This window comes from Trachurus trachurus (genome assembly GCF_905171665.1).
Source record: "Trachurus trachurus genome assembly, chromosome: 13".
In the NCBI taxonomy this organism is placed as follows: domain Eukaryota; kingdom Metazoa; phylum Chordata; class Actinopteri; order Carangiformes; family Carangidae; genus Trachurus; species Trachurus trachurus.
The window spans coordinates 5,732,111-5,747,119 of record NC_139892.1 but is presented as its reverse complement, the minus strand read 5'-3'; the positions used below and the strand labels follow the sequence as shown (position 1 = coordinate 5,747,119).

Below are 15,009 nucleotides of genomic sequence, written 5' to 3'. Positions count from 1 at the left end.
CTCCACCATCCTCATCATCCTCACCATCCTGATCATCTCCACCATCCTCATCATCATCACCATCCTCACCATCTCCACCATCCTCATCATCTCCACCATCCTCATCATCTCCACCATCCTCATCATCTCCACCATCCTCATCATCTTCACCATCCTCACCATCCTCATCATCTCCACCACCTCCACCATCCTCACCATCCTCATCATCCTCACCATCCTCATCATCCTCACCATCTCCACCATCCTCACCATCCCCACCATCCTCATCATCTCCACCATCCTCATCATCTCCACCATCCTCATCATGCTCACCATCCTCATCATCTCCACCATCCTCACCATCCTCATCATCCCCATCATCCTCATCATCTCCACCATCCTCATCATGCTCACCATCCTCATCATCTCCACCATCTCCACCATCCTCATCATCTCCATCATCTCCACCATCTCCACCATCCTCATCATCTCCACCATCCTCATCATCCTCATCATCCTCATCATCTTCACCATCCTCATCATCCTCATCATCTCCACCATCCTCATCATCTTCACCATCCTCACCATCCTCACCATCCCCACCATCCTCATCATCCTCACCATCTCCACCATCCTCATCATCCTCACCATCCTCACCATCTCCACCATCCTCATCATGCTCACCATCCTCATCATCTCCACCATCCTCACCATCTCCACCATCCTCACCATCCTCATCATGCTCACCATCCTCACCATCTCCACCATCCTCATCATGCTCACCATCCTCATCATCTCCACCATCCTCACCATCCTCATCATGCTCACCATCCTCATCATCTCCACCATCCTCATCATGCTCACCATCCTCATCATGCTCATCATCCTCACCATCTCCACCATCCTCATCATCCTCACCATCTCCACCATCCTCATCATGCTCACCATCCTCATCACCATCCTCACCATCCTCACCATCCCCACCATCCTCATCACCCCCACCACCCTCATCATCTCCACCATCCTCATCATCCTCACCATCCTCATCATCTCCACCATCCTCATCATCATCACCATCCTCACCATCTCCACCATCCTCATCATCTTCACCATCCTCATCATCTCCACCATCCTCATCATCCTCATCATCTCCACCACCTCCACCATCCTCACCATCCTCATCATCCTCACCATCTCCACCATCCTCACCATCCCCACCATCCCCACCATCCTCACCATCCCCACCATCCTCATCATCTCCACCATCCTCATCATCATCACCATCCTCATCATCCCCACCAACTTCATCATCTCCACCATCCTCACCATCCCCATCATCCTCACCATCCTCATCATCTCCATCATTCTCATCCTCACCATCTCCACCAACTTCATCATCTCCACCATCCTCATCATCCCCACCATCCTCATCATCCCCACCATCTCCACCATCCTCACCATCTCCACCATCTCCATCATCCTCACCATCCTCACCATCTCCATCATCCTCACCATCCTCATCATCCTCATCATCTCCACCATCATCACCCTCACCTTCATCTTCACCCTCCTCCTCCTCAGTGACCCACCTCACTGTTGTAGAGCCACAGCCTCATGTCCTCCTCCTTGATGCGCAGCCTCTGCGACAGGTACAGGTGGATGTCCTTGATGGTGGCCATGCGGCTGAAGCAGCCTGTGTAGGCCAACACCCTCTTCAGGGGCGCGTTGGGGGACGGCACGTTACCTGTGAGGTCACAAGGACGGAGACCGACCAATCACTGAGCGCCGTCTTTACCCTCTGATGTCTGGGTCACTTGGTCTCTAACCATTAAATCTGTGCTACTGCAACCACTCCCTCAGCTCAAAGATGCAATCTGTGTGTGTGTATATGTACAGTATGTATATGTGTGAGCATGTGTACACATATATTACGGATGTACCAAATCTAGGCTTCGATTTTGGATTCTTAAGAATTTTGGGCTTTTTGATAGGGTTCAGATTTTGCCGCCAATGATTATGGGAAGGCTTACAAACAATATTCTGCCCTCGCTGAACGACAAAGTGATGCTGAGAATGCTTTAAACTGTCATTAACTACTACCGCTAAAATGATGCTAACAGATAATAGGAATACATCATAGACTGGCCAAAGGAAATTTGCATTGCTAACGCGGTAATTTTAAACCAACAAACAGCTGGTATTTTAACACAAGCAACACATACAATAATACTTACAGCCAGATACTTTCTCTGCTCTGTGGAAATAATTTCAAGAATTCTGGTCTTTTTCTTTCTTTCTTGTTTTGAATGAGAAAAAATACTAAAGCCTGACTCCTGAACGACTTGAAGTTCGAATGTTTGGTGATGTTCTCTGAGTGTGAGCTTTAATTCTGTTCAAATGCAAAATAGTGGTGAAAGTTATTGACCATTGTTTGTTACAGTTAGAGTAAAACACGCTGTATGATGTTGTTAACTGTATTTATAATATGTTTACTGTATGGACCAATGATGGGAGCAGGATTTGGTGTTCGGCACAACCACAAAAATCAGGATTTGGTACACCCCCAATATTAATAATAAGTATAAGTAACTTGTATTCATATTCATATATATATATATATGTGTGTGTGTGTGTGTGTGTGTGTGTGTGTGCAGTGTTGACTGAGGATTAGTCGTAAGGAAGCAGCAAGAGAAGGGCTCGCTCTGTCAGTCCGTGCAAACGTGATTGGTCAATCAACTTAGTCAAATCAATACAAACCAATCAATATTAGTCCAGTTAAATCAATACAGATGTTGATTACTGTGAAAATTAATCATTTTTAATGTCAGATTGATTGATTTATTTATTTTTGTAAATCACCGCAGCCATCGACACAGACTTTACCACAACACAACATGAACTTCTGTTACTCGGGGCAATGCCAGGGCTAATCAAATCTATTTCTAATAATCAATAATTGCACATACACCTGCACTGTTTAATGCTCAGGAGACTTGTTTCTCCTGCAGCTGGTTTATATCTGTCGTCCTCACGTGTCGTTATAAAGTTACAATCGACGACCGAAACTAACACGATGCACAAAAGATACTTTTCTACAGTTTTAGCCTGAGCTCACAAACTTAAAACTGAACACGGAGAAGCTCCAGTGTGACTGATCATTTAAGACTAATCTGATCTCACCTATTGATTATTGATCTGTGTCTGGCGCCCGTGTGGTGGTAAAGTCTGTGGAGATGAGGAGATTATTGTTGGTCGTTCCCCTTCGTGGGCCCGTGGCCAGTCCCACTCCAGAGCGCCGACTGAACCTGATCAGGCCACGAGAGGAGGATTAATTTGGGGGGTCGGGGTGGGGGTGGGGGTGCAGGTTTGCTCGACGGCGTGCTCTGGTCTTGCTGCCAGCTTACGTTACCTCTGCCTGGGGGTAAATACGGAGGGAACATTCGCAGGCTGGTCATACCCATATTGACCCAGATGTTGGACTGAGGGGTGCGCGTTGCCGGCTGCTGCCGCAGGAACAGCACGAAGCGAGGGAAGAGCTCCAGCTCCGCCTGGCCCAGCTTACTCTCCAGGATGACCTGCAGGGGGGGGAGAGGGCGGAGACCAGTGGTGTAGTCTATGTAATACTCAGGTATACTCAGTATACCCACTGAAAATGCATACATATTTCAGTATACCCAGTACAACAAAACTATCTAACTAAAGTAAATGGTTCAAGGGGGTCCCCAACTTTTTCTTGAAATTTTACCACTTTTCCTAGATTTTTTTCAAGAAATTTGACCCCTTTTTGTATTATTGTTTGCCCCTTAGAGAGAAATTTTCCACAATTTTTTGCGGAATCATACCACTTTTTTGCTTTTTCTAGAATTATTTTGAGAAATTTGACCAGTTTTTTATCATTTTTTTAAAACCTTTTAACTTTTTTTTTGTTTAGAAATTTTACCACTTTTTTCTAAAAAATGTTAAACTTTTTTTTCTTTCTTTAAAAAAAAAAAATCATACCACTTTTTTCTAGAAATGTTTCAACTTTTTCTGAGAAATTGTACCACTTTTTTCCAGAAATTTCTCTAAGTTTACACCTAATTTAAACGTACATTGATTGTTTGTGTATTTCTGGTGTTTGCTTCAAAATTTGGTCCAATGGAGGTCCGTGGTCTAATTTGTGTCAGTGATACAAGTATGAACAGTTTACCCACCTAAAAAGAAGTATACCCACTAAAAAAAATTAGACTACACCACTGGCGGAGACTCAGACAGATGGGGAGGGGGCAGAGTCACTCACCGGTCGGGGGAGGCTCAGGTTGGCTCCGTACCAGTGATACAGAGCTCTCCACACCGGCTCTGGTACCGTCTCAAAGTCTCGACCAGGAACCAGCTGGAGGGAGCGCTTCAACCGACCCCCCTCCATCGTCAGGGTGGGGGCCTGGAGGGGGGGGGGGGCAACAGACAGACAGAGGTTAGAAATGAGTGGACTGAGATCATCAGAAGAGGACGTTTTCAAACATCTGCATCATGTCTGGACGATGAGTCAGGAAGCATAACTACACAAACTGTTGAAGCTCATTAAAGGGTAGCATTTTCACTTGATTATTGGCCAAAATTGATGTCTGCCATTCATATACATACTGTATATCATCATAGGCGTATTATGACCTCCTAGTCACAGTAAACGGCGGCTTTTAAAGCCTACGCATCGGCTTTTAGTCCGGCTTTAGAAACCATGTAAACATACAGCTTCAACAGAGGCGTATAACCGGCTTTCACCATATGTGTAGTGTCTGTGTCTGTCACGAAGTGTCAGATGACATTTGGTTTCACCAATGTTGTCAAGGCTTTCTGATACACAGCAGCTACCATAGTTGCAATACGAGGTTTGAAAGAGTGCACCATTTGTTTGATTGCAATACACGATTTCAGCATTAGATGGGAGTAATTTCTACACAATATCCCTTTAAAGGTTATCTTCTTCACTTTGAATGAATGGATGAATTTTATTTCAAACTAAATAAAATAAATAAATAAATAAATAAATAAAAATATAAGTATCGTCAAATCATAATAGGCGCAAGTTTGAAAAACAAGTAGGAAGAAGGAACTTTGCTGACCAGACGATGCTAAAATACAGTTTTTTTGGTCCTGAAGTTTCTACTTGTTTCACAACAGATTCCACAGGTTGTCGTCACAGCTGCTCCTGAAAATCTGCAGTTTAATCTAAGTTAATTAACTTTAATTTAATTCAGTATGTTTATTTGTCATCATCACTCTTTGTGTCTCAGATTCTGTCTAAAATCTGGATCAGTGAACTGATCTCACAGAATATTTTGATTTATTATTGTATCAACCTTTATCTTATCACACACACACACCTTCGTGGGGTCGGTGTTGACCAGCGGCTGGTTGTCGATGGCGCCCGGCCTCTGAGCTGCAAGCTGGGACGTCAGGTGTCCGTTGGCTCCTGAGAAACACTGGTTGTTGTTGTCGGACATGTTGTGTTGACGGGCGAAGCAGCTCTCTGTGGCAGAGGGAGGGGCCGCCTGGGGGCTCATGGCTGGTGGAGGAGGAGGGGGGGGGGGTTAGTGAGAGATAACGTTAACAGCTAACATTACCATCAGCATTACGTATAATGTAAATAATAATATGCTTCCAGACGGTTTCCAGAATGAATGCAGCCTCTAAATAACACATTATCTGCAGAGAAACTCCTTCATTTCACCAATATTTTGTTATGATAGACTAGTGCTATTCCCCTCTGAGTCGTGGTTAGCTGTTATCAACATCGGGGTCTGTAGGTTGACCTACTGACCTCTGACCTGGATGATGTCATCTCTGAGCGCTGCCCGGCTCATTCTGATAATAATCATTCCACGAGTCCATTTTTATCTCAACTAGCCGAAGCTTTAGTGAGTCCAGGTTGAGGAGAGGAAGCCTGTGGAAGCTGAACTTCATCCAGCTGCTCATTTTGTTCTGACAAGTCGGAAACACTCAGAAACGAACCGTAGCATTAGCGGTAGCAACAAGCCGCGCCGCCAGAGATGACATCATCCAGGTCAGAGGTCAGTAGGTCAACCTACAGACCCCGGATGTTGATAACAGCTAACCCCGGACTCAGAGGGGAATAGCACTAGCCTATCATAACTAAATATTGGTGAAATGAACGAGTTTAGAGGCTGCATTCTGCTGCCCTGTAGACTCCATTATACGGATATACGCGGCTCTCGCCTGGAGCTAATTTCGTCGGAACGACTTGTAATGACACCAAAGTTATCTGGGGGAGGAAATGATCGTATTTTATGCCAGATCCGTTCCGTCTAAATTTCTAAAGTGAGTTTCAGTTTCAGCCTAAACCTTTTCGGTCAGGGTACGTTTGTTTTGTTTTTATACATTAAGGGGAAATAAAGAAATGAATATTTTTTGTTGTTTGTTTATGTTTAAAACATGTGAATATAATGTTGTTTACTGACGTGTGTAGTTGATTCTACAGGATCAAAATAAACTCACTAAACTAAACTCAAACTGACCCGTCTCCGTGGCCTCCGACGCGCTGGACACGGCGTCCGGCGAGCGCTCCTCCGTGGGGCTGACGGCGGCGAAGCTTCCCCCCAGGCCTCCCAGTCGGTCCGGGGGGGCGGGCTCGATGGCGGCCGTGGGGCTCCGCAGCGAGGTCAGGATGGACGGCTGCTCCACCACGATGCCCTTGTGCTCCTGGACAGGAAGACAACAGCAGGAACTGTCCTGTCAGTGTCCAGAGCAACACCAGAGGTTAATGAGGTCACAGGTTCTGGCCCAGTGTCGGGCCAGCGAGCAGGGTCATCAACACACACACACACACACACACCACAACATCACAAACTGAACCAGAACCAGAACTAGAGTCCAGGATCTGCCACAGAGTCCTGATCCTCGGTCTGGATCCGGTTCTCCACGACACCAGAACAACCTGAAGAACGACAGCCTGTGATTGGCTACGAGCTCAGAACACGTTCAACATCTGGACACTTAAGTGTTAAAGATCCAGAGTCACAACAGCTGATGAAGATATGACTCTGTGTTGCCGGTGGTTTAGGTTAGGTTGTACTTTATTTATCCCCGAGGGGAAATTAGTTTGTAACAGCAGCATAAAAGAGAAACAGGACATTGAGTTCTAAATAAATATATATATATATTATAAGCTATATGAAATTATACAAAAAATAAAATACATAATACATAAAAATACTTAGAAAACTACTGTGCTCTGTGCTTGCTGGATAGAATAATGGACTAAAAGTGTTTGCTGGTAGACAAACAGACAAGACAGTCTTAAAGTGCAAGGGGGTAAAAGTGCTACAGACATTACAGAGACGACCTCTGTTTACTGAGGAAAAGAAGGTTGTCCACCAAACAGAGGATCGGTGGTTCGATCCCCAGCTCCAATTGAAGCGTTAATGTGTCCTTTGGCAAGATAGTGAACCCACAACTGCCCCCGGTGTATCACCGGTGTGTGAATATCTACAGACTAGAAAACCTTGCTATATAAATGTCCATTAAATGACCTTTGATCTCTGTCTCTGTCAGACTGCGTTTTTATTCTTAATTCATGTGAAGACTGAAGACAAGACTAAGTCCAACCCGTCTCTCTGAGGGAAAAACTATTCACTCTCATTTTAACACTATGGAACGTAAATATGTGCATCATGAGAAAGAGGAGAACATGAGGACAACATGAGGAGAACATGAGGACAACAAGAGGACAATGGGATGAGGAGAACTTGGGGGATATGATGGTAATGTGAGGGGGAGAACTTGGAAAACATGAGGACAACATGAGGAGAATGTGAGGAAAACTTGAGGGAAATGTGAGGACAATGGGATGAGGAGAACTTGGGGTTACGTGAGGAAGAGAACGTGATGAGTTCAGTGCCAGTAGCTGAGTGAACCTACATATTTGACGTAGTCCTTCCACTGCTGCCACCACAGCATGGAGATCAGGAACCAGTTCTGGCCCTGCTGCAGCCCATGTCTGCTCTCCCTCTCCAGCCAGCCCCTACACACACACACACACACACACACACACACACACACACACACACACACACACACACACACACACACACACACACACACACACACACACACACACACACACACACACACACACACACACACACACACAGAGAGGTCAGCAGGTGTTAGACAGCCCCCTCCTCCCAGGTGAGTGCTCAGGTGATGAGGACGTGGTGGTCACCTGATGATCTGCCCCTCCTCCTCAGGTGTAGCCGGTCTGAGCCCCAGGACGATGTGACAGACCTGCAGGACAACGGAGAACAGAGTCAGACCTGCATCTCACAGACGTGTGTGTGTGTGTGTGTGTGTGTGTGTGTGTGTGTGTGTGTGTGTGTGTGTGTGTGTGTGTGTGTGTGTGTGTGTGTGTGTGTGCGTGTGTGCGTGTGTGCGTGTGTGTGTGTAGCTTTAGCAGAGACTAAATGATCAGTTCCTGCAAAAATGGAAAAGCGAACTTGGTAGCATGACGTTTTGTGACATTTATATAGAGCTTAAAGGTTATAGCTACAACTTTTCCATCAAAACGATTAATTTTTCAAAAATAATACATCCACAGAACGTCTAGAGGGGTGCAGAATAAAAATATGAATTTTACTGATTTTTTTTAATATGATGTATAAATAATTGTTTTATAAATTTTGACGGGTCCAAAATATATAAATATTTACATTTAGACAGGCCATCTGCAACGTTAGAGTGAACAACACTAGAATACCAAAAGTCATTGGAAGATGTAAAGGCCTAGATAGAAGTCAGAGGTTTTGTAACCTTTGTGACGAGTTTCATTTTACTTCAGTGAAAAAATACAAGTTTAATACATTTCAGAGAAAAATATCTCCCAAAGAATCATGTTACTAATTTTGTTACTACAGTCTGATAAAGCAAAAGTTATTTATAAGTTAGGTGCCTTTCTGAAGAGCGTCCTTCCTTTGTTTAAGTGATATTTTATTATATTGATTATTTATCTTTTTTTTCTGTTTCTTTTTTCCTCCAATTGTCAGAGATGGAAAGCATGTACAGCTACTTGCTACTTGCTATGCTTGATTACTGATATTGTCTAATGTTTGTGCTCCATACCAGGTACTTGGTCGTGAGTTAAATAAAAAAAGTGACGTGTACCTGGAAAAGCAGGTTGAGGAACTCGTTGGCCAAGGCGCTCTTCACGCTCCAGATCTGGTAATCCTCCAGGGTCAGGTGACCCAGCTGTGAGGAGGAAACTCAGAGTCAGCACTGATCTCACACATCAACAACAGCTTCTTCTTGTTCCTCCTCATCCAGTTTTATTTTCCCTTTATTCCCAGATACAGGAGTCGTGTCTCACCTTGGTGTTGTCGTGCATCTTCAGGATGTCCTCTACTATGTCCGACACGCTACTGTGCAGCTCCTGCAGGAAAAACAACACAACTCAAACTCTGCAAACATGGACACGCTGATCTCATCCATGTACGTAATGCTGGGCATCAACTTTTCTGTTAATGTGAACAGTTCATCAAGTGGAAGATGAAATGATCTCCAAAAGACAAAGTTAAACATGAAACAATCAATATCAGTGTATTATTTTAGTTTTCTACAGTTTCAGAGTGAAAAAGGGAAACAAAGCAGCAGCCTGCAAAAGAACGGGAAACCCAGGAGACTGGAGCTCTCAGATAACCTTGACCAAGGTATCAGACAAGATATTTACTACTACTACTATTTACTACACTGTCATAGTTTCCAAAGACAAAAAAATGTGTCATCAACTTTATGTCTTTTGGAGATCATTTCATCTTCAACTTGATGAACTGTTCACATTAACAGGAACTTTAAACTGCGGGGGGGGGGGCTGTATAGAACCTGTGTATAACGACTACTTACATACTGTGAGACCTTCGACTGTCTTCAAAAAATGTGATTATCCATAAATAAAATAAAAAAATATGGGGCTGACAACAGCTGTTATTGATTATTTTTATCTACTGTTTAATATTGATCTATTTCAATTTTACTGGTACAGGAGAACTGTGATAGAGGAGAGTGTAGGCCTATGTGCTTTTGTAATGCTGAAATGAATTTTTCTTTCTTTCTTTCCTTTTTTATTAATTAATTAATTAATTACCGTAATTAATTAATGTGTTTTTCTCCTTATCTGGTTTGATGATAAGAAATTATGACATGTATACAAAAGTTTTATGACAAAAAAGCGCACCAATGCTAACAGACATGTAGTAAATCCAGTGTGTGTGTGTGTGTGTGTGTGAACTCACGGGGAGTGTGTCTGTGCGATTGTCCTTCCACACCTCCAGCAGGGCCACAACCATCTCATGGAGTTCATCTCGAGACAGGACGCCGTCGCGGTCGACGTCGAACACTTTGAAGCAAACTGAAGGAGAAGAGAAGACAGATGAAACACCAACGATGAACTGAAGAACTGGGATCATTAACTTTTTTATTTTATTTTATTTTATGTGGGATGAACCTCCGCTCACATTTCTGCCGCTCGGCGACCGGCCCCCTGCAGCACGCTGACAGGCCGCAGGAGATCTCTTTAAAGTCGATGTGATTGTCCCGGTTCTCATCAAAGGCGTGAAACAAACCTGAGAAAAACAAAACAATCAATCAATAACCCTGATTAGCTGCTTAAAGGAGCTGTGATCAGCGGTGGTGAGCATGAAGCAGCTCTGACCTGTGTTTATAATATTTATACTGTGTGTTGTGGTGTTTGTAAGTGCTTCAGCGCCACCTAGTGGTGAGGAGGAAACAGGAAGGTGGATTCCTAGAAGCAGCAATCCCATTAACCAATCACCAAACACCTTCAGACGGCATCTATTATAACATTATACCTGTGTCTCTAATTATTGTGTAAATCTATAGCTGTAATTTAAAGGGATAATCCGCTGTAAATTTAACCCATGGTCTAACGCATCGTCAGACCCAGTAAGACCGGCCCGCCAAGAAATCAAGTCACCGACCACAAACTTCTCCAGTCGTAGCGACTTCAGCACAGACAGACAGATAGAAACACGCTGCTGTCTATGGATCCACCAGCCAACCGCCATGAAAAAAGCCACTCATAGCCACAAATAATGCTCAGAACAGCACCAGACTTCATCAACAGTACAAACAGGGTCCCATCCCATAATATGAGGCATCAAACGCATGCTAGCTTTGACTGGTTTCTATTGAAAAGAGACCAAAACACAACTCACCCACTCGGTAATCGACTCGTCAGGGCTTCTGCATCAGTAGGAATCAGCTGGAGGAGAGTGTATGAGTTGTGTTTTCATCTCTTTTCAATAGAAACCAGTCAAAGCTAGCAGGTGTTTGATGCCTCGTATTATGGGATGGGACCCTGTTTGTACTGTTGATGAAGTTTGGTGCTGTTCTCAGCATTATTTGTGGCTATGAGCGGCTTTTTTGATGGCGGTTGGCTCGTGGCTCCATAGACAGCCGTGTTTTAACTTTTATGTCAGTTTTAGATTACGGAGACATTTTATACAGACACGATTCAGCTGCAACTCTACACCTACCTGACACTGTTTATCATTCAGCCCTGAGACTCATCACTGTGACCTGTATGCTAAAGGCGTGATAGACACTGCGTCTTATTCATTTTTGAAGCCCTCACTGCTCTTTTACTCTCTTACATCAATACATTCGTATCTTTTAACGCAAGCTCAAAGGACTGGATTACACTGCAGGTTCCAGCTGTTTTTTTACTGAACTTGGAAAATCCAGTTTTTCATTCTGTGCACCTGTAACTTGGAGCACTAAACAGAACGATCTTAAACTTATCTCCTTTTGATCATTAGGGCAATTTAAATCCCTAATTTAATCTTATTTTACCACCATCTGCTCCTGTTTTAATTCACTCATCTTCCTGACTGTCAATTTATTTTTAATGTGATCTTCTGTTATTTGTGTTGATTGTGTATTTTGAAGGTACTTCTTTGTCTCGGCTGAGTCTAAATAAAGGTTTTAATAATTTTTCCATCTGTGCTGAAGTTGCAACGACTAGAGAAGTTTGCGGTTGGTAACTTGATCTCTGGAGACAGGGTTTCTACTGGTGCATTAAATTTACAGAGGAATATCCCTTTAAGATTGATCATACATGTTTATATTCATACATTCATCTTCAGTGATATCGTCTGTAACTACTGTAGCTGCTGTAAATGTTGCACTACCGACATTATTTCGGTGTTCTCGTCTGTAGTTTTACTGAAACTATTATATATTTTCCTCGTTTACCTGCCGTCTAACGAGTTGAGAATCGGAGATAAAGAGAGATAAAGATAAAGAGTCTGACCTTCGCTCAGCGAGGCGTGGATCGGCGGAGACACGAGCGGGACAAACGTTTCCAGGTCAAAGCGTCCGGTCCTGGACTGTGCCTTCAGCAGCCAATAACGTTTCTCCAAGTCTATGATGTCAGACTCCTCCACTGCAGGAGAAAAAGGACGAGAAAAGGGAGGAGGAGAAATAGTAGAGACAGAAGAAGACGGAGGAAAAAAGAAGAAAGAACAGAAGTAAAGGTTTCATCGTTTAAAGTTCAAAGCTCAGACAGATTTGTTTTCTTCTTTGTTGCCTCCAGAGTGAAACCTGCCTTATTTTTTATTTGTTGCTCTGTTGGTGTGACCTTAAGTTTATCTTTGCCTATATATTAGAGATAAGAGAGATTAAGATTAGTGATAATATATTAGAATAAATCCAGCTAAATTAAATTATTGTATAGATTATAATGACAGGGAAGCTAATTTATGAATAGAGGGTGGGAGTAAATAAGTTTCACTTCTTCCCACTCCTTTCGGATATGAAAAATCCAATTATTTTCATTTTCAATTAGTCTTTAGTATATAGTATTTGTTGTGTCTGTCCATTGCTGTATTATTTCTTATTTCTTTTAACGTGTCAGAAATAAACTGAAAACTAAGTAAGTAAGTACTTTATTTACTTATTGAAAAGGTCTGGGTGACACAGATAAAAGCATGTTCAGAAATAACAATGTGTAGTCATCAGAGGAAAATGAGACTGGAGGAAATGTTTTACCTCTATAGATATTTTTCAATATTATAAATGATATATAATGGATCCCATCAGTGGACAACAACAGAACTTTTATCCTTCAGTAAAATAAAATGTGAAGTTCAGGTTCCATCAGATCCAACAGCAAGCATCAACGCAGTCATTATTAAAGCATCAAAACTGTTTCCATGGATATTTTCATTATCTTTGGTCCTGGTACGTCTGCAGCCTGCAGAGCGGTGTTTGGTAAAAGTCAATATGCTCAATTTAGAGCAGGTATTCTTGGTCTTTCAGTCTCCACCTCTTGGACATCAAGAGGTAGAGACTGAAATGCATTTTGTGTTCTACTGTCCTTTCTTTGACTTTATAAGACAAAAACTGTTTAGTGAGGTAGTTTCAGTTGAATATATTTGCATTTTCTATATTTCTTGAAAAGCCCTGGGCAATGAGACGAAGAGTGTTGTACAGATGAGAACTGAAAGTAATCTGAAGTTGTTTATTATTGTGTCACACTTGTGTGGCCAGTAATACCAACAGGAAGGACTGTCTAGTTTTTGATTTGTCAGTAAATGTGTCTTGTAATCTCATATGGGATGGGCCACAATGGTGGCATGAGATAAGCCTGTGAATATTCTCATTTGTCCAGGTCATAGTTATCTCAAGTAAATTTTAAATTGAATGCAACTGGACGTCTTCCTAGACAAATAACCAAGTCCAGTTGCATTCGATTTAAATTTCCTTGAGATAACTATGACCTGGACAAATGAGAATATTCACAGACTTATTGCACAACAATAATATTGGGTTGGCTACCCTTCAAACATGAACTGATGAAGCCTCTTGGATGAGAGGTGAAACGTCTTCCTAGACAAATAACCAAGTCCAGTTGCTTTCGATTTAAAATTTCCTTGAGTGGCATGAGATGAAAATAAATATTCATTCATTCATTCATTCATAATAACAATCAAAAGGTTGAATAGTTGACTGATGTTTTGCTGAATATTTATTTCTTCTCTGAGTTTTAAATCAAACAGAGATGAGAACAAGAAGAGGTTTTGATCTTTGAGTTAAACGACTCACATTTGATTAAAAATCAGCAACAAAGTAAAAAAAAAAAAAAACATTTGTTGTTGATGATGAAGATGATGATGAAGATGAAGAAGATGCTGATGTAATGGTCTGTGTGGATGTGTGACTCATCTTGTATCGAAGTGACACAGATCAGACCGATATAGCACACGGAGCGGTGCCAGGGTCGGAGAACCGGCCTCCCCCTTCAACACGCTAATCCTCAGATTAGCCTAATAGGATTCGGCGGCTAACGGGCTAGCCTCTGGCCGGGCGCCGCCGCCGTCGATGACAGGCGTCAAAACGCAGACACACCTGAACATCAGACGTCAGGGGCAAAAGGTTTCTACGACGACGACGACTCAGAGTTCATTTCTCTGACTGTGTTGTGTCTTTATGATGGGAAGGTGATGGAGAGGCTCTGATTGGCTGTCAGGGGAGGGGGCGGGTTGGTGGGGGGATTAATAATAATAATAATAATAATAATAATAATAATAATAACATTTTTATTTGAGTAGGGACAGTGCATATTAATGAACATTAGTATAATTAAAAATAAATACTGCTGTAAATATGCCGGATTATAGTGTTCACCTGCACTCAGTCACCTCGCCACCACCGCCACTTCCTGTTTCACTCTGAGTCAGAGAGAACGAGTACGAGATGAATCATTTACAACATAAAGGCGACTGTATGGACACAGAGGAGGGGGTTGGGGGGGATTCACCATCCAACATGATGAATTATGGAGGATGACGGGTGGAGGCGGCGAGGTGGCGAGCACCTTCACATCACTTCCTTGGCGACGACCAATCACACAGCCACTACGTTTACAGTCACAGCTTCATCGAGCTTTGCTCAAAATTCGATTCTGGTGTCTAATCGACTTCTGTCCTCGTCCCAGTTCACATAACACACAACGGAGAAAAT

General features: G+C 42.8%; 1 protein-coding gene across 3 annotated transcripts in view; it reads right to left on the bottom strand.

The window, feature by feature from the left end:
• usp32 (ubiquitin specific peptidase 32) overlaps positions 1 to 15,009 on the bottom strand; it is a 72,198-nt gene that overhangs the window by 18,345 nt on the left and 38,844 nt on the right. Inside the window, exons 6-17 of one of the 3 annotated variants that reach the window (XM_083984953.1) lie at positions 12,299 to 12,430; positions 10,482 to 10,589; positions 10,260 to 10,375; positions 9,338 to 9,400; positions 9,136 to 9,219; positions 8,201 to 8,262; positions 7,897 to 7,999; positions 6,495 to 6,708; positions 5,343 to 5,524; positions 4,259 to 4,399; positions 3,389 to 3,554; positions 1,569 to 1,723 (exon numbers count right to left, since the gene is read on the bottom strand). In XM_083984953.1, coding sequence (XP_083841079.1) covers positions 1,569 to 1,723; positions 3,389 to 3,554; positions 4,259 to 4,399; positions 5,343 to 5,524; positions 6,495 to 6,708; positions 7,897 to 7,999; positions 8,201 to 8,262; positions 9,136 to 9,219; positions 9,338 to 9,400; positions 10,260 to 10,375; positions 10,482 to 10,589; positions 12,299 to 12,430 — 1,526 coding nt within the window. The remainder of the gene's footprint in view (positions 1 to 1,568; positions 1,724 to 3,388; positions 3,555 to 4,258; positions 4,400 to 5,342; positions 5,525 to 6,494; positions 6,709 to 7,896; positions 8,000 to 8,200; positions 8,263 to 9,135; positions 9,220 to 9,337; positions 9,401 to 10,259; positions 10,376 to 10,481; positions 10,590 to 12,298; positions 12,431 to 15,009) is intronic. The other 2 variants (XM_083984955.1, XM_083984954.1) reach the window with 2 other exon arrangements.